Source organism: Saccopteryx bilineata, chromosome 6 (genome assembly GCF_036850765.1).
Source record: "Saccopteryx bilineata isolate mSacBil1 chromosome 6, mSacBil1_pri_phased_curated, whole genome shotgun sequence".
Classification (NCBI taxonomy): Eukaryota; Metazoa; Chordata; class Mammalia; order Chiroptera; family Emballonuridae; genus Saccopteryx; species Saccopteryx bilineata.
The window spans coordinates 131,723,180-131,742,737 of record NC_089495.1 but is presented as its reverse complement, the minus strand read 5'-3'; the positions used below and the strand labels follow the sequence as shown (position 1 = coordinate 131,742,737).

Below are 19,558 nucleotides of genomic sequence, written 5' to 3'. Positions count from 1 at the left end.
ACTGAAGCAGGGCACACCCAGGCCGACCCACGAGAGAGAGAGAGGGCTGTGCTGGGGACCGAACCCCAGGAAATCCCCGCCCAGCCTCCTGGAGATGCCAGAGAGTCATGCCTACTGTGTGCATATACATTGTGTGTACCTCGTGTATACCATGTGTACACTGTGTCTATACCAAGTGTATACCGTGTTTAAACTCTACGTATATTGTGTGTACACTATGTATCTACCATTTATACAGAGTGCATACTGTGTGTCCTGTGTGCATACTATGTGCATACTGTGTGAGTACCGTGTATATAGTGTATCCTCTGTGTGTACCACGTGTATCCTGTGTATCCTGTGTGTAGCATGTGTATATTATGTATCCTCTGTGTGTACCACGTGTATACTGTGTATCCTGTGTGTGTAGCACGTGTATATTATGTATCCTCTGTGTGTACCATGTGTATACTGTGTATCCTGTGTGTGTGGCATGTGTATATTATGTATCCTCTGTGTGTACATGTGTATACTGTGTATCCTGTGTGTGTGGCATGTGTATATTATGTATCCTCTGTGTGTACCACGTGTATACTGTGTATCCTGTGTGTGTAGCACGTGTATATTATGTATCCTCTGTGTGTACATGTGTATACTGTGTATCTTGTGTGTGTAGCACGTGTATATTACTTATTCTGTGTAGTACGTGTATACTGTGTATCCTGTGGGTCCTCCTCTTCATGCCTACACATGGACTCCCTTGTGCACAGCCGTGCAGAAGGGAAAGGTGCTCACAGCCCAGGGCACCCCTAGCTCTGGAAGGAAGGACACAATTTCATCCATGTGGCAGAAGACAAAATGGCTTCATTTACACCAGAGCTGAAGCAGAAACTGCGATTCTCTGAGGTGTCCACAAGAAACACCCCTTACTCCCAACCTGTCCCACAAGCGTCTTGGCTAACTAGAGTTTTTAACTATGGATGAGTTCTGCAGGATCTGATATCTATTTCAGGAAGAACAATGCTGCTGTGTGTGTGTGTGTGTGTGTGTGTGTGTGTGTGTGTGTGTTAAGCTGCCAGGTCACACTCCCAGGTGCCACAGGTCAGAGACCTGGGGACCAGAGACTGCTGCCGGTGCCACCGGCTCCTAAATCAAGGGATGCTTTCTCATACATGGTCTCCACGTACTATAAACTAATTCCCTCCAGCGCTGTTTCTGAGATAACGGTCAACATGACTCCACAATCACACAACACGAGTCCCATTCCATGAAGTGTTATTAGGTGTTCATCACCGTAAACAAGCTCGTGCACCTGTCGTGACGGAGAGGTGGTCGAGGGACCTGGAACCAGAACGAGTGGCTGGAACCCGGCGGAGAACAACACAAACTGGAACAGAGCTTGGGGTGCTGGCCTGTGGGGAGAAGGGTCCTCCGTGGCCAGAAGCAAGGCTGGGTGGGGTGGGTGACCCTCAGCAGGGACCCGATGGCCGCGGAATGGAGATGGGGCTCTGGGCCATGCTGGGGAGACCCTGCTGCCATTCTGTCTCCTGAGGGGGTGCCAGAGGCAGTCTCTTGGGCCTGGGGACGCTGGCCAATGGTGCAGTGTGTCTCTCCATCACTGACCACTGTGAGAAGGTCTCCCATTGCCAAGTGACTTCTGCGTGGGGGCCCCCAATGCATTGTGGGACCTGTAGCAGCAACGCCAGGAGTCAGCCCCTTCACCATGTGTCACTGTCCTAAACACCTCTTCCCTGCTCTGTGTCCTTTCTCCAAGTGTGCCAGCAGCTAGTGGGGACCCTGACCCAATGTGACCTAGGCTTGCTGACAGACTCTGCAATCACACAGTGGGGTTCCATCCCCCACAAAGCCCTTGGTAGACTGTCTCTCCCCAGGCCTGGGGCACCACGGCTCAGTGACAGTGGGTGACAGGCCCCAGGGTCCTGGTGTCCAGCCCACTTCTGCTTCCCCCAGAGGCCCTGGATGAGTCCCTCTCTGTCCAAGGGGCCACCTCCACCAGCCCCTCCACGTCCAGCGTCTGGGATCTAGTGGCATCCCATGCATCGACTCAGAAGCTTTTCTGGCGCCAAAACAAAGCCCAAGGGTCTGTTAAAAGAAAAGAAAGGAAGGAAGACAGCCACCTCTCTGGGGCCTGTGATTTTCCAAGCGTCTTCAGCCGCCAGCAAAGTGACTTTCAGGTGCGTCTGGAATGAGGTGAGTCAGAAGCAACTCACCACAGAGCCATTTGCTCTGTCCAGACAGGGCGGCGAGTGACAGGCACCAGCAGATGGTCTGGTGGGAAAAACAGGCACCATGTGCCATGCACCCTGTGGGTGATTCTGCTTGGTCACGCCCGTACTGCAGGGCTGGAGGGAGGGGGCTGATCGGGGTGCCAGTGTCGTCCCCCGGGGAGTGAGGGGAATTAAGGGGCAGAGGGAGGGGGCGGATTGCACCCCGAACCAGCATGGGTCGCCTGGCGTGGGTCTCGCATGCACACACTCACAGAACTCTCTGCCCACCCAGGGAAGCCCCAGCAGAGGCACGGCAGTCTGCGGACAAGCCTCACAGACGGACGAAACTGATACCACAACCCTGAAGATACAACGTGGCTGTGTCTTCCCTGTGAACACAGAGCACCTCCTGAAAGGACAGAGGAGGCACTTCACCCCTGCCCCCAACCCCCATGTGCAAAGTCGAGCCACCCTTCTGGTCAGACAGGCCCTGCATGCTCGTGAGCAGGACCAGGAGCGGGAGGGCTCAGCTTGCTGCGATTCCCACCTGTGCGTGTCTATCTCATCTTCAGGCTTGTCCTAGGGCCTAATGGGAACCACAGCTTTGGTCAGGCCTGAGCAGGACGGGGGGAGGGGGAGCGAGAGAGAGAGAGAGAGAGAGATGGTGAAAGAGAGAGAGAGGGAGATGGTGAAAGAGAGATGGATGAGAGGGAAAGAGAGGGAGAGAGGGAGATGGTGAAAGAGAGAGATGGAGAGAGAGAGAGAGGGAGATGGTGAAAGAGAGATGGATGAGAGGGAAAGAGAGGGAGAGAGGGAGATGGTGAGAGAGAGAGATGGAGAGAGAGAGAGAGGGAGATGGTGAAAGAGAGATGGAAAGAGAGAGGGAGATGGAGAGAGAGTAGTGAAAGAGAGAGAGGGAGAGAGAGATAAAGAAATGGAGAGAGGGAGGGAGAGATGGAGAGAGAGAGATGAAGAAATGGAGAGGGAGAGAGAAATGGAGAGAGAGAGATGAAGAAATGGAGAGAGGGAGGTGGACAGAGGGAGGGAGGGATGGAGAGAGGGAGAGAGAGGGATTACGGGATGAAGGCTGAGCTGGGTTGAGGACAACATATTTCTGTCAGTTCCACCAGCAAACACCCATTCCCACTGAGCTCAATCACCACTGTTCAGAGAATTCAGGCGAAGGATGACTTCCAGCCATAAAATGTGCAGGCTGCAAGAGAGACGGGGACCGGGGCAGGCAACTATCTGGGGTGTTGACAACTGTTCGTCCCTTTCCATTTCATGCCATCCCAAGATGCCAGCAAGTACGAGACACTGTGCGCCCCGCGTACAGAACCAGGCGGCCTCTGCCCACCTTCCCCAACGCCGCTGGGCCACACGGCTCCTTGGTGTGCTTCCGCTGCTCACGGGAGAGAAATGAAATCTGAGAAACAGAGGGAAAAGGAGGCAGCAGGGGGAATCGTGACCTTTTTTTGGCACTAATTACAAAAGGGCCTGTTCTGCAAAAGTTTTCTTCAGGAACACCCGCTTAAATGCTTGCAGGCCGTGACCAGAGGTCGCTGAGGAACAGAAGTGCAGAGAAAAAGACCCTCTTTCACTGACTGAATGAATCGCGCAGTGGACCCTCGCCTGGAAACGCAGCGAGAAGCTTGCCGTCTTGAGCGAGCCCAGAGTACGTGTGAAAAAAGGGGGAATATGTACTCCCTCGCCTACCCCGACCTGTCCAGGGACCATGGAGGAGTCAAACGAGACATACACACTTGGGGACAGCCACTAGTCAAGGCCGATTCTCTCCTGAACGGGCATCTGTGTCACTTGAGCGCACAGTGGGATCGGGGCTGATGCTCCTCATTTCTGGTCCCCTGGATCTTGAAGAAGCCAAGTCCCCAATTTGGGGTGTCACTCCCTCATGCCTAGCAACATTAGGGCTCATCCAGTAGCGTTAGGTCCCCTTGGGATAGAAACCACTCCAGCAAGGAAAGGACAGTCTGGCAGAGGCAGCACGAGAGGGGTGTTGCTACTTGTCCCCCGAGAGTCACCTGGGGGCACTAGTTCTCACAGATGCCGAGGGCGTGGTGTGTGCGCTTTGTACCGATGCTCGGGTCCCACTCCAGGTAGAAGAGTCAGGATTTGCCGGGGTCAGGGGAGGGCCCTGGCCCCGATTCCACCGAAGCCCTGCAGGTGACTTTGGTGCACATTCTGGTTAAGGGTGACGAGTCAGCTCCACGGGGAGCAGCCGCTGAGCCCGATGCAAACACGGATAACGGTGACCGGATGGATGGGCTGAGGGGACGTCATGATGGAAGGTCAGGGAGGGTGTGGGGCCGACAGGGCGGCCTGGAGAGTCCCAGAAGCCACCAGGAGGCTGGAATCGGTATTGGATGCCTCACTGACAGCCACGCCCAGGGGCTCCCCGGACCAGAGACCAAGCACGGGACAGAAGTCTGGCTACAAAGAAACCCCAGGCAGGTTAGGGACACACAGACATGAGGTGGAAAAGGAAACAAAAGGCTTCCGAGTGCTCTGGGGAGCTTGAACGTGTGCATATTCTCAGTTACCCTGGCACGCATGATCCTGCAGGACACGCCTGGAAGGAGGTGTCTGCCTCATCTCCCTGGGCCGGGCGAGGTGAGGGCGGGGCCTGGGACTCCTTATGTCGGGGGCACATGGGCTGACCCCTCGCTTGTAAATCCCAGCATGCACACGTGTGGCTACCGGCTGTGTATGGCTTGGGGCTGGGCAGGGGGTGCAGACACCACGGCTGCATCTCTGCGACTCTGAGATGGCCCACAGAGACAGCGTCGCCTAGGAAAACATCTGGTTTCGGAGGCCGAGGGCTGTCCTGGGAGCCCAGGCTGCAGCCCCTCCTGCCTCCCCCACCCCCAAGCTTCTCCTTGACTGTCACAACGAGGGACTGGCTTCTGTCACCTTTTCTCAACCTTCCCACCTCGGAGCTCCTCTTCTCACGGCAGAACGTGGCAGCTCCCCTCCCCCATCTCAAATTCACCTCAAAACACCATGTCTCCTTGCAAACAACCTGCGGTTCATTCTGCATGACGGCACCTGCCTACGTCGGATCAACACAGCGCTGTGACCTACGCTCCTCTGCCCCATGTGTCACCGAGTGTGGCTGTGGACCCGTGAACCTCCTGACGTGGCCTCGGTCCCCTGGTCTGACTGACTCAGACGCTGACGAACCTCCTGCTGGGCAGATTCTGGAGTGCCGGTCAGCAGGGCACCACCATTTCCCCGAGGTCTCAGCGAGGTAACCACCAACTGCAATGCAGAGATTTGTCCCCCCAGGGGGGCGCCACATGGGTGGCAGAGAGATGCAGAGAGAAGCATGGTGCTTGGTAGGGACCCGCTCTGCCACGGGCTCCTGACGTCCCTGAGCCACCCTCGGGCCTGCTCACTGGCCTCCCAGACTGGAGGGGACCTTCAGGTAGCATGTGGCCACCAGTGAACCCTCATGTCCCCAACCCCCTGGCGTTACTGAGTGTGAGCAGGTAGACTGCTTGCTTTGCGGGGCAGAAAGGGTTGTAGGAAACGGTCTCCTGCCCGCAGGGTCCTAGTGACGTAAGGGGGTAAGTCTCGGCCGACACCAGGAGACACAAACAAGCCTGGCCGCCCTCGTCCTTGGGCAGGCGGCCCCGAGAAGAGGGGTCTTGCTGCAAAATGAGTTTGCGTACATTTAAAAATCATTCAAGGCCCTACGAAGGAAAGGCCCATTGGTCCGATTTCAGGTTTGCTCTGTTTTTGGGTGGGGAGGGACCTGCTTGTGCTGAGTGACAGGCCAGATGCCTCTGCTGACACCATCCAAGTGTCCCTCCAGGGAGGTCACACTCACAGCCCATGGGGAGGAGGCAGGTGGACAGGGAAGGACAAGTGGATGTGGGACTGACCTCACTCTCCTTTGTCCTTCCCTGACTCTTCTGAACGTCTTATTTCAGAGTGCTAACAGTCGGGAAAGTGACTCAGACCATCCTGGGGGGCTTCCTGGAGGGGGCTTTGGGAAGAGACCGAAGGCTTACAAAGTGGCGTGGACAGCACCCTGCCCTGCAGAGGTCAGCTGTGCGGCCAGTTGGTGCTCAGGACAGTGGACTCTGGAGCTAGAATTTCAAGATTCAAATAATGACACAGCCTCTCATTAGGGATGTCACCTTAGGCAAGCAGCTTAGCCTTTTAGTACCTCAGTTTCCCCATCTGTAAGACAGGGATGGGAACTGTATCGACTTCACTGGGCTGTGGTGGGGAGAGTTTTATGTCACTTATCACACACAGACTCACTAGGGCCTGCACTCGGTAAGCGTTGTCGAACATCTATGGTTACCATGGCGCTGCGTATCGACCAGGGGGCTTCGCAGATGGACCACTGGGGGCCCAGCCGAGAGAACAGAGAAGATCTAATGGTAGATGACCTTGGACCAGACCGTTTGGTGACAAGAATGAGTCACAGCCCACCGTCTGGTGAGCCCAGGAGCTGCTAACAGAATAACCTCGCTATCGGGGGATTTTGTTAATGATCCCCCTCGTTGGTCCCCTTGACAGGAGAAGAGAAAAAGGGCACATGGTCCCACACTTCTCTCAAGGGTCTCAGCAATTCCCGCTGCCTCATTAAGAACAGGAAGCCTCAGGGGACGCACGGAAAAGTCAAGAAACGCCATCCGGGGCACTTCATTTTTGGAATGCATCTGCAAAAATGTTCATTTCTTCTGCAACAAAACAGCTCAGACAGACGATCTCCCACTCAAGTCCTCATCCCCTTTCTTTGTGATATTTAACAGAAAGTTGGGGAGGACAGTAACTAGGGAATCAGGGCTGACCCAGGGCAAAATGGTAATCAAAGTGGAGGAGACCTCGCTGTGACGTCCCTGGTCGAGAAATCACTTCACTGTGACCTCCTTCCTTTCCCCAGGTCAGCCACAGGGCTGTTATCCTTCCTCCTTACAAAACGTACAGGCAGAATGCGAGGGTGCGTGCGTACTTTAGTAACTTTCACTTATTTTATTATTTTTATTCTTTGTTTTTTTTTCTGAAGTGAGAAGCGGGGAGGCAGAAAGACAGACTCCCACATGCGCCTGACCAGGATCCACCCAGCATGCCCACCAGGGGGCAATGCTCTGCCCATCTGGGGCGTTGCTCTGTTGCAACCAGGGCCATTCTAACACCTGAGTTAGAGGCCATGGAGCCATCCTCAGTGTCCGGGCCAACTTTGCTCCAATGGAGCCTTGGTTGTGGGAGGGGAAGAGAGAGACAGAGAGGAAAGAGAAGGGGAGGGGTGGAGAAGCAGATGGGCATTTCTCCTGTGTGCCCTGGCCAGGAATCAAACCCGGACTTCCACACTCCAGGCTGACGCTCTACCACTGAACCAGTCAGCCACGGCCAGTAACCTGTCATTTAATCTTGAATATAACCACTGCAAGTAGGTGCTATTGTTTTTTAAAAATTTTCCTTTGGCCCTGGCCAGTTGGCTCAGTGGTAGAGCGTCGGCCTGGCGTGCGGGGGACCCAGGTTCGATTCCCGGCCAGGGCACATAGGAGAAGCGCTCATTCTCCACCCCCTCTCCTTCCTCTCTGTCTCTCTCTTCCCCTCCCGCAGCCAAGGCTCCATTGGAGCAAAGATGGCCCGGGCACTGGGGATGGCTCCTTGGCCTCTGCCCCAGGCGCTACAGTGGCTCTGGTCTCAGCAGAGCAATGCCCCAGAGGGGCAGAGCTTCGCCCCTGGTGGGCGTGCCGGGTGGATCCCGGTAGGGCGTATGCGGGAGTCTGTCTGACTGTCTCTCCCAGTTTCCAGCTTCAGAAAAATACAAAAAAAAAAAAAAAATTTTTTTTCCTTTAAGGATATTAAAGGGGAATAAAGTTGAAATAATTTGTGTAAATGACCAGCTGGTAGTATGTGAAAGGTGTGGACCTACGGCAAATAAGGGAAGATGACGTGTATGTTTGGCTTCCCCTCCACTCTGCTTACCTCTGTCCACCATGACCCCAGTGCTCAAGGACAATGACCTTGGTCGGTGGGGGACACCTGTCTCCACTAGATCACCTGTCCAATGCCACCCTGTCCATGCCAGCTGCCTGGGGTCAGGCAGCCAACCAAACATTGTGTTTGAAATTCAGCTCCTGGAACATGTTCAGTTTACAGAACGGGGAAAATCCGTCTGTAACTCTTGACCTAGACATTAATTTAATAATCTACACAAGAGATTGGTTGAGTGTCTTTGGCAACAATGTATTATCAGCCCGGTAATGATTTCTAATTTCCTTAGACGGCCGTATTTTCTTCCTGGTGTTTTGCCAAAGGTGATCGTCGCATTCATAGTCGCAAGAAGGTTAAAATGATTGAGGTTCTGAAATTGGAATTTTAATTGGAGAGGGGCTTAACCACGGACTGAGATATACCACAGTTTGGATTTATGAAGGGATTCTTGAAAGTGCTGACTTTTAAAAAAATTTTATCTTCTCCGGAAAGTTAGAATTCATTTTTTAAAAAATCGTAGCACAAAGCAAAATTATCGCCTTAAAATTAAATGTAACATTTCTTTTAGACCCTGGCTTTAGTGTTAAAATTTTATGATGGGAACAATATTTCCTTTTCTGGTGCATCCCAGAAAAGCTCATCACGATACATATTTTCAAAAGAGAATTGGCCCAGAGCCGTCGTCACCTCAATCAGCCCGAGCCCTTCTGCCCAATTCTTTCTTAATATCAGTGAAAACATATTTTAAAAACAATGTGTATCAGACAAGAAATTAGTCTTCAAGTGCTTTCTTTCTTTCTTTTCTTTTTTTTTAAGAGGAAGGTTAATTGACTAAATTATAAACAACCCCAGAACAGTTTCTATGCTCAACTGCATTATGTGGTTCATTTTTGTCTGTTCTCGCTGTCTGACACGGACAGAGACAGTCTGGACTGCAGGGGAGCAGCTCCGAAATTCTATGTGAAGGAGGAGGGATGGGCGTCCCCGTTGCCAGGGTGTTTGTGGGATGCAGACGGAGTTGCCGGGGGAAACAGAGACGGCCAAGTCAGGCACATCTCAAGCTCAGCGCGAAGCCATTTCTGTCCCCACCCGCTCCATCCCTCTGAATTTTCTGGGACTGAGGTCATCGCCTCGAACTGGAGTTAGCTCCACAGACCGAACATCAGGCGAATGAGGTGAGGTCACTGTTCCACGGGACAGGACCCCGTACCTGAGCAGGGCGGCCCTTCCTCAAAGATGGGCTGTGTGTGGGAAGTGAAGAGGATGGGTGAGTGGCATAGCCCAGTGCAGGCCGCCTAGGCCCTTCCTTTGAGAACAGCTGCCTTGGTGGCCATCTGCTGCCCAAGGTGGATGATTCACGGATTGAACATGGGGATGTCACTGGTGACTCCGTGAGTACCGGCTGGGTCTCATGCATGCAGTACCCTCCCCGGAACAGGGGGGTGGTCTCCGCTTTCAAGTGAAAAAACAGACTGAGAGGGGACCCTTGGTGCCCATCTGTGCCCATTGATGACTGAGGAATGATCGAGTGCCCTAAGCCACCCGTGTATTCCTGTTGTGTAAAGAACGTCAGCGGCCCAGCACCGTAGGACCAGTTCGCCAGGTGTTTACAGGAAGATGCTGTGAGGCCTGCAGTCTGAGCAGGACCCCCAGAGGCAGAGGTGAACATCCTGATGGAACAGGGGAGTCAGGCTGCTTCCTGGGGCGACGCTTCCTGTGCGTCCAGAGCCACTCACATCCTGGAACGACAATGCTCGCCAGGCAACACCCCAACCTTGGGACGACGGTGCCCTGTGTCCTCAGAGTTCCCACCAGAGAGCAGGGCCATGTTCTCCGTCAGCTTCTCCGAGCCCACTTGACAGAGGAGAAAGTCAAGGCCCAGGGACCTTGGAAACTTGCTCCAAGTCAGTGTCAAAGTCTCTCTTCGATTGTGGCCGCAATGTCACGTCCACCCCGACCCTGAGTGGGTGGCGGCCTGGAGACCTTCTCCAGGTGACCCGTCATTTACCTGAAAGCCCGGAGCTGAGGGGGACAGAGCCAGGCTCGGGCTCCTAATTTCCGGCTCACAGCTGTTCCCAGGACCCAGTGGGGCCTGGCCAGCCCGAGAATCAGACCATGGCCGGTTTCCTGTCACACTCTGCGCGACCTGGTGGCTAAGGCCACCGTTCAACATTTGGAGACTCCATCTGCCCGAGTCACCTCGGTAGTGCCCACTGTCACCTTTCAATGAGACAAGAGACACGTTGAGACAGAATGCAGGCCAGGAGACGGGGCTTGGGGGTCACTCCTGAATAAAATGCCCCCCAGGTTCCTGACAGTTACGAAGCATCCGTGCCCCACACCCTGGTGCTGTCCATACTGGAGAAAACCGAAGTGTCTCGAGAAATCCGCGTCCCGGAAAATTGAGGGAGGCATAAATACATAATAACGCCCAACGGATCTGTATTCAGAAATAAATGGCCTCATTCTAAACACAGGAAATCTGCTCTATTCTCACTTGCACCTGCTGCCTTCTCCTGCTACTAAATATCTTACCCGAGGTGCAGAGAACCGAATTAAATCGGGGTGCGGGCGGTGAGGGGGGACAGTGGCGCTGAAAGAGAAATGGGCGCGGGTCAAAAAGAGCGACTACTTTGTGCTGCTCACAGCCTCCCTTGCCTGTCAGCGCCGTGATCTGCAAATGACACACCCAGCACCTCACGATCATCAGACACCTGCCTGCTCGATCATCAGACACCTGCCTGCCCGCGTGGGCGGACCCACTCCCGAGAACGGGGTCCAGGTGACCCAGGTATGCAGCCAGCCACCAGAGGGCAGCGTCACTCCTTGCACAGCTAGTGAGGAGAGAAGGACAGGTAGGTGTGAGTCTTCATCCCACCTCTGGATCACTCAGATTTTTGGTATGACCTCCCGGCTAATAACGTGCAGAGTCTCCAAGATACTCTGATACACGGTGTAAATACGACTGGCCTTCTTCCTCCCCCTCCCCCTTGTACTGGAAGAGAAAGATAACAAATGCTTCTCTCTGTGGCTGCAAACATCTGAGGGGGGCATTTTCATGGAGCTGTTTTTGTGGGGTGAGCTGTCCAAGGCCCTCCATGCTGCCCCATTAGCCCTACAGGTGCAGACCCACAGGGAGAGCCAAGGATGTGCCACTGGCTCCCTGCAAGTCCACGTGCCACTCCAAGACAACTCAGCTGCACACCATGCAGGGGGACAGGGTCCCTGGTCATTCTCCTACAGGAAGCACAATATTCTAAGACCATGGGGCAGTGGCAATGCGGGCAAACCAACTTTAGGTCCTCAAACTGTAGTCACAGTGGGGTTTGAATGGCTTGGCTGAAATCCACCATTACCTGTGTCCTTCCTCCATCTCCCTCTCTGTCTCTGATCTCTTTGTGTGTGTGTCTCTTTCTCTCTGACTCTGTGGTTCCTTCTTTCTGAAACCCCCCTTCACTAGCTAAGCATATCTGGTTTGGTGTCACCTGCTTTGGGGAGGACATGAAGGGACATCCCTGTGCCGTGTCCCTGTCTGCCCCTGTACAGCTGGGGCCCCTTTGTTCCAGCCCACCCACTAGGAAAATGTGAGGCGAAGTAAATATTTCATTATAAAGTCATCTGGTGTGAATTCAAACATCCTGCAGTCACGCTGTGCGTGCATGGCACTGACATTTATATAAATATGAAAATCTTAGCGGTGGAGGGGTCCTGGAGTCACCTGGTCCACCCCAGCCAGAATTTCAGAACCGGGACAAGGAACCAAGGCCCAAAGTGGCAAGAAAACAGGTTTTTAAAAGGGCTGAAGAGCAAAGGCTGGTGTGAGCGTCGGGGTCTCCAAGGAAGCCGGCCCCGCTGGTGCGCACGGGCAAGGAGCCTGTGGTCAAGAGACTCGTTATGCTCAAGATAAATATATCTTATTGTATAATCTCCAAGATTTATAATGAAATCTTGTCTTGGAGAGACAAGACTTAGAATCCTTGGTTATCACTATAAACACTATTGATCCAAACTGTGAGGATGGAAGAATGTTCAGTCCTCCAGATGTCAGCAACCCGATCAGCTAATGGGGAAGATCAAATTCATTGGGGCTGACACACGACGGCTTTGGGGACAAATCCATCACCTTTTGTATGACCCATGAACCGAGAATTGGTTTTGCATTCTTAAAACAGCCAAAAGAAAAAAAAAAAAGAAAAAAAAAGGAAAAAAACCCCTGAAAGAATAACGTTATATCCGCATGTGAGAATTACATGAAATTCAAATGTCAGTTTGCGGACACAGGGTTGTCTAACTGCTGCCTCTGGCTGCTTGGACACCGTGAGGACAGCAATGGGTAGTGGCGGCAGAGGCTGGCGGACCCACAGAGCCTAAAATGGTTACTACCTGGCCCTTTGCAGAGAAAGTTTGCCGACGCCTAAACGAGGTGACTGTCAAGGTTCATCTCTGCCCCCCAACCACAGTCCCTAAGTCTGTGATTAAAGAGCCAATAACCACGTGGTTGGTATTCTTCCAAGAAAACTCAGATGGGAGGCATCCGTGGGGTCAGGACACTTTGTGCATGTGACCTCCCAAAAGGGGAGAGGACGCGGCAGCAGGTGCCAGTGTTTACGAAAGCCCTACCTGCCTCCGAGTTTTGGCGCGGGGGCAGCATGTGAGGACAGGTGAGAATGGCCGTCCCTAGGGAACGTCATAGCCAAAGATGGGCCGGCAAGGTCTGATGGGACTTGAGGGGCACGTGAGGAGGCCGTGGGCCAGCCCGGTGGGCAAGGAAACCCCTGAGAGCCCATCTGAATGGCTACCACATGCTCCCGTGATTCGGACATTCCTAGCCCCTGCCTTAGCGCCCTGTTCCTGTGCCGACACACACAGAAATCCAGGAGCCCAAAGACGGCACTCACTGGGCCAGAGGGCACACAGAAGGGACGGGTCTGCAATAGGTCATCTCATCCATTTCCACATCAGAGTGTAACGAGTCTCTATTGAACAGTTCCAGCCTCTTCTCTGTGTCTCCCTGGATGTGGCAAAAATTTACACGCTCTCCAAGTCAAGGTTGTTAATACCTGATGGCGCTGGAGACAAGCAGTGTCACTCTGGTTACATGAAATACCAGATGCATTAAGTGAACTGCGCAGAGGCACGGCTCCCCATGTGAACCAGTTCCCCGTGGCCCGGTGCCACCAGGGCCTGCTGACTTTTCCTGACGCGGACAAAGCCGTCGATATTGTCAGCACTGGGCTCATGTTCATGGCCTCCCTGGGGAGTCATGGGTGACGTGGGATGAGACTTTTTTTAAAGCCAGTAACGGCTATACACGCTTACGAAGCATCGCTGGCCCCAAGGACGCGGTCTCTGGTGCTTATAAAAGAAGAGAGCTGGCTCTCTGTCAGGTGCCGTCAAGGGTGAGTGGTGGGACTCCAGCTGGGGGCTCTCCCTGTGGAGGGCAGGCCCCTGAGGTGAGGAACATCAATCTGTTCCTGTATGTGTCCTGATCAGGGATCGAACCAACAACCTCTGCGCTTCAGGATAATGCTCTAACCCACCGAGCTATCTAGCCAGGGCTCCTTCATCATCATCATCATCATCATTATTATTTTATTATTATTTTTTTTGTATTTTTCTGAAATTAGAAGCAGGGAGGCAGACAGACTCCCGCATGTGCCTGACCGGGATCCACCCGGCATGCCCACCAGGGGGTGATGCTCTGCCCATCTGAGGCGTTGCTCCGTTGCAACCAGAGCCATTCTAGCACCTGAGGCAGAGGCCATGGAGCCATCCTCAGCGCCCAGGCCAACTTTGCTCCAATGGAGCCTTGGCTGCAAGAGGGGAAGAGAGAGACAGAGAGGAAGGAGAGGGGGAGGGTAGAGAAGCAGATGGGTGCTTTTCCTATGTGCCCTGGCTGGAAATCGAACCCAGGACTTCCACACGCCGGGCCAATGCTCTATCACTGAGCCAACTGGCCAGGGCTCATTATTATTATTTTTAAAGGGAGCGTCTGGAAATGAAACTAACGCACAGATCAGAAATTGGCAATCTTTAAAGTTTACTTTCCCATTATTAAAAATAAAAATAAAGCCCAGATTCTGCGGGGCTCCCAACCTCATAAACCTGAGCATCAGCCTACAGACTCTTCCAGGGAATGGTACTGAGTCGATTAATGCTACATCGGCTGCCACGGCTGTTAAGTATTTGGGACACCACTGTCACACCAGCACCATGTCGTGCACCTGCCTCGTAGGAAAGTTTCCTTTCAGTTGATTTGCTAAAGCAGAAGCCAAACTTGACTTGCAAAGCAATGACCTTTGTATCGTGCAAGAAAGAGAAGCAGAAGATATTTGAAATCTCCTGGTTACAGATTCTGGAGGTTAGCTCCAGCGTGTGCTTGGATCTCGCAGGGGCAGCAGTGACCACGGCGCCCACAGGACCCCACCCCTGGCCCATGGGTGCGTCTCACCTTCATACAGCCAGTCACTGAGGCCGTTGTAAAGGACTCCCTCCTTCCCAGTCGAGACCACGCGGATGGCCTGCTTCCCGACGTGTGCACAGTAGTAGATGTTGTTTTCAAAGATAAATATCTAATTTGGGAAGACAGAAAACCAAACAAAACACCGTGGTTATAAATAGAGTGCTCTTAAAAACCCCCGAAAACAGTGTTGTTTTTTTGTTTGTTTTTTCACTTTCCTTGTGCGATTCTCTGGCAGGACAGAGGTCGTCCCAGGATCCCGTGAGTCCACCCATGTCTGGGTTAGCCGGAGGCTCAAACTCCACACCGAGCTCAACACATGTCACCTGATGTCATCCTTCGTTAGGACTGGACAGTCTGTCGCCTGATACTTTGGGGAACTTTGATGTCAAAGGGCATAGACCATTTTAGCAATCATATTTTTTTTCCTAGCAATTAAAACGAGCTGGGATACTGAGCATCTGGGTTCATCCACTTAATATTCGTTAACATTTATTCAGCGACACCTATGGACAGTGACACAGGAGGTGGGACACACAGCATGCTTTTATTCTACGGACAATCTGGTTAAAAAGAAAAGGACAAACTCATAGGAAAGAATCCCTATGGCAGGGGTCAGGAACCTATGGCTCGCGAGCCAGATGTGGCTCTTTTGATGGCTGCACCTGGCTCGCAGACAAATCTTTAATAAAGAAAAACAATAATGTTAAAAATATAAAACATTCTCATGTATTACAATCCATTCACCTCCTACTGCTCATGTTCATGGTTGCGGGTGGCTGGAGCCAATCACAGCTGTCCTCCAGGACAACACCAAATTTTTATTGGATAATGCATAACGGTACACGGGTCGTTGTATGGCTCTCACAAAATTACATTTTAAAATATATGGCGTTCATGGCTCTCTCAGACAAAAAGTTTCCCGATTCCTGCCCTATGGGGATAGGTGGAGCTCTGGGAACATAAAACAGGACCCCCTCTCATTTAGGCTAAAGGACAGGCAAGGAATCCCTGGGAGAGTGATTGAGAAGAAAATCGTTTTTTTTGTTTTGTTTTTTGTATTTTTCTGAAGTGAGAAGTGGGGAGGCAGTCAGACAGACTTCCACATGCGCCCGACCAGGATCCACCCAGCATGCCCACCAGGGGGCGATGCTCTGCCCATCTGGGGCGTCGCTCTGCCGCAATCAGAGCCATTCTAGCGCCTGAGGCAGACGCCACAGAGCCACCCTCAGCGCCCGGGCAAACTTTGCTCCAATGGAGCCTTGGCTGCGGGAGGGGAAGCGAGCGACAGAGAGGAAGCGACGAGGGGGCTGAGGTGTTGGAGAAGCAGTATCGGGCGCCTCTCCTGTGTGCCCTGGCCGGGAATCAAACCCAGGACTGCCGCACGCCAGGCCGACGCTCTACTGCTGAATCAATCGGCCAGGGCCGAAAATTGTTTTATTGTGGACAAACAGGCATGGCACAAACGTGACCGTCTCAGCCGTGCTCTGGGGCACAGTTTCGTGGTGTTGAGCACACGCACACTGTTGTGCAGATGTCACCCCCGTCACCGCTAAATCCTGCTCTGCTCCCCAAACTGAGACTCCACCCCCATGAACACTAACTCCCCCCACCCTGCCTCACCAGCTACTGCCACCCTCCACTCTATTCTCTGTCTCCATGAACTTGATGACACCAGGGACCCCACACAAGTGGAGTCGCATTTTGGTCCTTTTGCGACCGGCTTCTCTCACTATCCTCAAGGGGCCTCCGTGTGGCTTGGGTGTCAGTGTTGAGAAAGTGATTTTTAAGCTGGGATCTGAGCATGGGCAGGCTGGAGATGGGGGGGGTGCCGGGGCAGAGATGTTGGGGCACACAGAAGAAACAGTCTACGAGAAGAGTGGAGGCGGGCGTGGGCACAGCTGCCGCAGGAGCCTTGCAAAGGTCCCCTGTGGACTGTCCCGCCAGGGGCACGACAGAGGGGCTGGAATGGAGGCCAGAGGGGTGGCAGCAGGCAGTGGAGCGTCCGCCTATCAGGGAGCAGCTGGCAGACCTTGCCAGAGGCTTGGGAAGGAGTTCAGGTGAGTGAGATGGGAGCCTTCAGAAGGTGACCCGGCAGGAGTCAGCCCATTGTCAGAGGAACCGCTGAGGGTGCAGACCTCAGGGCTAGACCCGCCGCCAGGGCATGAGCAGAGTGCCGCCCGCCTGTGGGTGTGAACTGAGCTCCGGGAACACGGTGGGAATGGGCCAGGTCATTATCGAGACCTTCTCTTGGGAAGCTGGGGGGATGGTGACCCAGATGCAGAACGGGGGTCACTGGAGGACATTATGATTTGGATCCTGGGCCAGCCACAAACGCTCTGTGGAGAGGGACAGCCTCCATCAGTGGTTCTTGAATTTTGATCCATGCTCAAATGACCTGGGAGCTTTTAACCGCACCCCCCCCCCAGTCCCTCAGCTGGCCCAGCGGTCACTATCTAGGGGTGGGGGGTGAGAACCAGGCACCTGAATTTTTAGGGAACCGTCCACGTGATTACAACATGCCACCCAATGTACAAGGCTGTGGCCCGGGAAAAATTCCCAATTCTTCAAGGTCTCCCAGGTAAACGAGGCTGTGTCCTCAGACACATCGATGAGGTTTGCCCTGTGCTCCTGTGCTGTCTGTCTGTCCCTCTGATCCCTGCCCTACAGGGACTTCAGAACAAGCCCCTTGTAACACTCCACAAATGCCCGACGTCTGGGGGACCCGAGCTCTGTGCCCCACGAATGGCACTCAAACTGGCTTTGTGAAAGAAATCCCACAAAAAATATGGTCAGGGCAAGAGGCCAGGGAGAGATGGTATTTTGTGCAGTACAGGAAATGGTGGGGATATTGACTTTCTTTTTTGAATTGAAAACACAAAGAAGGCAGTTTCCCAAGATTCCTCTTCTTGGTGGGACGGCCCAAAAGGATGACCGGTGTCCGTTTTCTTCTTAGGCTTTCTGGAGCCAAACGAACGCACTTCCACCAGAAACATGCTAGAAACCTTCCAGACACAGGAGCCCTCCTCACTGAATTTCAGTCGCTGGCCTTACGCATTTGTTTGCCTGAGGGTAAGATGTATCACAAAACCTTAACTTCTTTGTATGGGTTCAAAGCCCAGCTGTCTGTCTTTGAATCCAATGAGGTGGAAGCCAATTAATATTATGAGAACACAAAATACGTTAGCATAGCTGTGACTCCTCTGCCCGCCGAGGCTTGCTTTCCCATGGAAGGAAACAGAAAGGCGGAAGGTTGCGGAAGGTTCTAAGGACAGCGTGCATCGCCTTGGGTGGAGGCTGTGGTACATTTTTCCTTCAGACCTTTCTGTCAAGACAGCCTCCTTAAAGACGGTGGCAGCTCCTGAGTTTTGTCTGTGGTTACAGAATGGCAAGCACAGAAAGGTTAGGAGACCTGGGGTGCCAGGCCTTGGCAAGATCGGATATGGAGGCGAGTGGCTGGCTGTTTCACTTTCTGTCCACAACCAGGCACACAGGCGGTGCACCTTGTCTCAGTGTTCAGTTCTTGTAGGAGTCCTTCACCTTCCCAGATGTGGCAGGTGACATCTGGCTCAGAGTCACACCAGCTTAGAACGTGAGGACAGCAAGCCCCTCCCCTGCACAGAACTTCTTTTTGTTAACTGAATTTATTGGGGTGACATTGTTTTTTTCTTTTTTCTTTTTTAGGAAGTGAGAAGTGGGGAGGCGGAGAGACAGACTCCCACATGTACCCAACTGGGATCCACCCGGCACGCCCACCAGGGGGCATTGCTCTGCTCATCTGGGGCATTGCTCTGTTGCAACTGGAGCCATTCTAGTGCTTGAGGTGGAGGCCATGGAGCTGTTCTTAGCGCCCCGGCAAACTTTGCTCCAATGGAACCTTGGCTGCGGGAGGGGAAGAGAGAGATAAAGGAGAGGGGAAGGGTGGAGAAGCAGATGGGCAGGCACTTCTCCTGTGTACCCTGGCTGGGAATCGAACCCGGGACATTCACACGCTGGGCTGATGCTCTATACTGAGCCAGCTAGCCAGGGCCATAAGTGTACATTTTTATTGCCCGGAATTATTGGTGTACTTGTTGGGGTAAAATCTATATCTACTCCTCAGAGCTGTTCTCCCTGATGTTGCGTGCATGTATCTCTCTTTTCTGTGTACGTGGTATAAAGAAAAGCTATCCCAATATTTACTCGGTGAGGTAGCCAGGGTTTTGACTAATTGAGGCTTTATTCGACTTTTCTGGGTATCTGGAAAGCTCATAGAACTTCAGGTAATTCACTCAGTAGGAATTAATATTCCCTCCCCTTCCCTCTTGTGTGTGTATGTAGATTAAGTGCTATTTATACCCTCAATATTTTAAAAACTGATTCAAAAGAGATGGCAGGGAAAGTATGCATCCCTATGCTCACAGGGAGGTTACGACAAAGCTCAGAGAGGTGGGTAATAATTATTTCAGGAACCAGGAAGGAGAGAGTTACCATCCTTGGGTCTAATGTTGCTTCTAGTTCCAGAAAATCAAGGCCAAAAGGGGAGCCCATGGAACAGCCCAGCACTTGACATAAAGCTAGCAACACAGCTCAGGGTGTGATGGGGAGACAGAAGGGATACTGGACTGGACGTGGAAACCCTCAATTCTAGTGGAGGCTCTAGCTCTGTGCTGGCGGCTAAACCTTACTGAATTTCACCTCCTTCTCTGCAAAACACCAGGCTGGTTGAGTCACTCTCCAAGATTTCCTCCATCATTAACATCATTGAATCTCAAAGTCTCATGAATATTTAGATCAGGAAAAGACCTTCAGCACATTAATTAGCCATGCTATTAACACACTTGTCTTTAAAAGGCGAACCACCAATCATGAAGTAGACATTGAACATTCATAGAAAAGCTCACAAGCTGCTATCAAGGAGAAAGCAGATTCC

The 19,558-nt window shown here is 52.7% G+C and overlaps 1 protein-coding gene across 5 annotated transcripts in view; it reads right to left on the bottom strand.

Annotated features, from left to right (window-relative positions):
- The window catches only part of DPP6 (dipeptidyl peptidase like 6), a 590,008-nt gene that overhangs the window by 50,685 nt on the left and 519,765 nt on the right, over window positions 1–19,558 (bottom strand). For all 5 annotated transcript variants that reach the window (XM_066235792.1, XM_066235795.1, XM_066235791.1 and 2 more), the window contains exon 8: window positions 14,638–14,758. In XM_066235792.1, coding sequence (XP_066091889.1) covers window positions 14,638–14,758 — 121 coding nt within the window. The remainder of the gene's footprint in view (window positions 1–14,637; window positions 14,759–19,558) is intronic.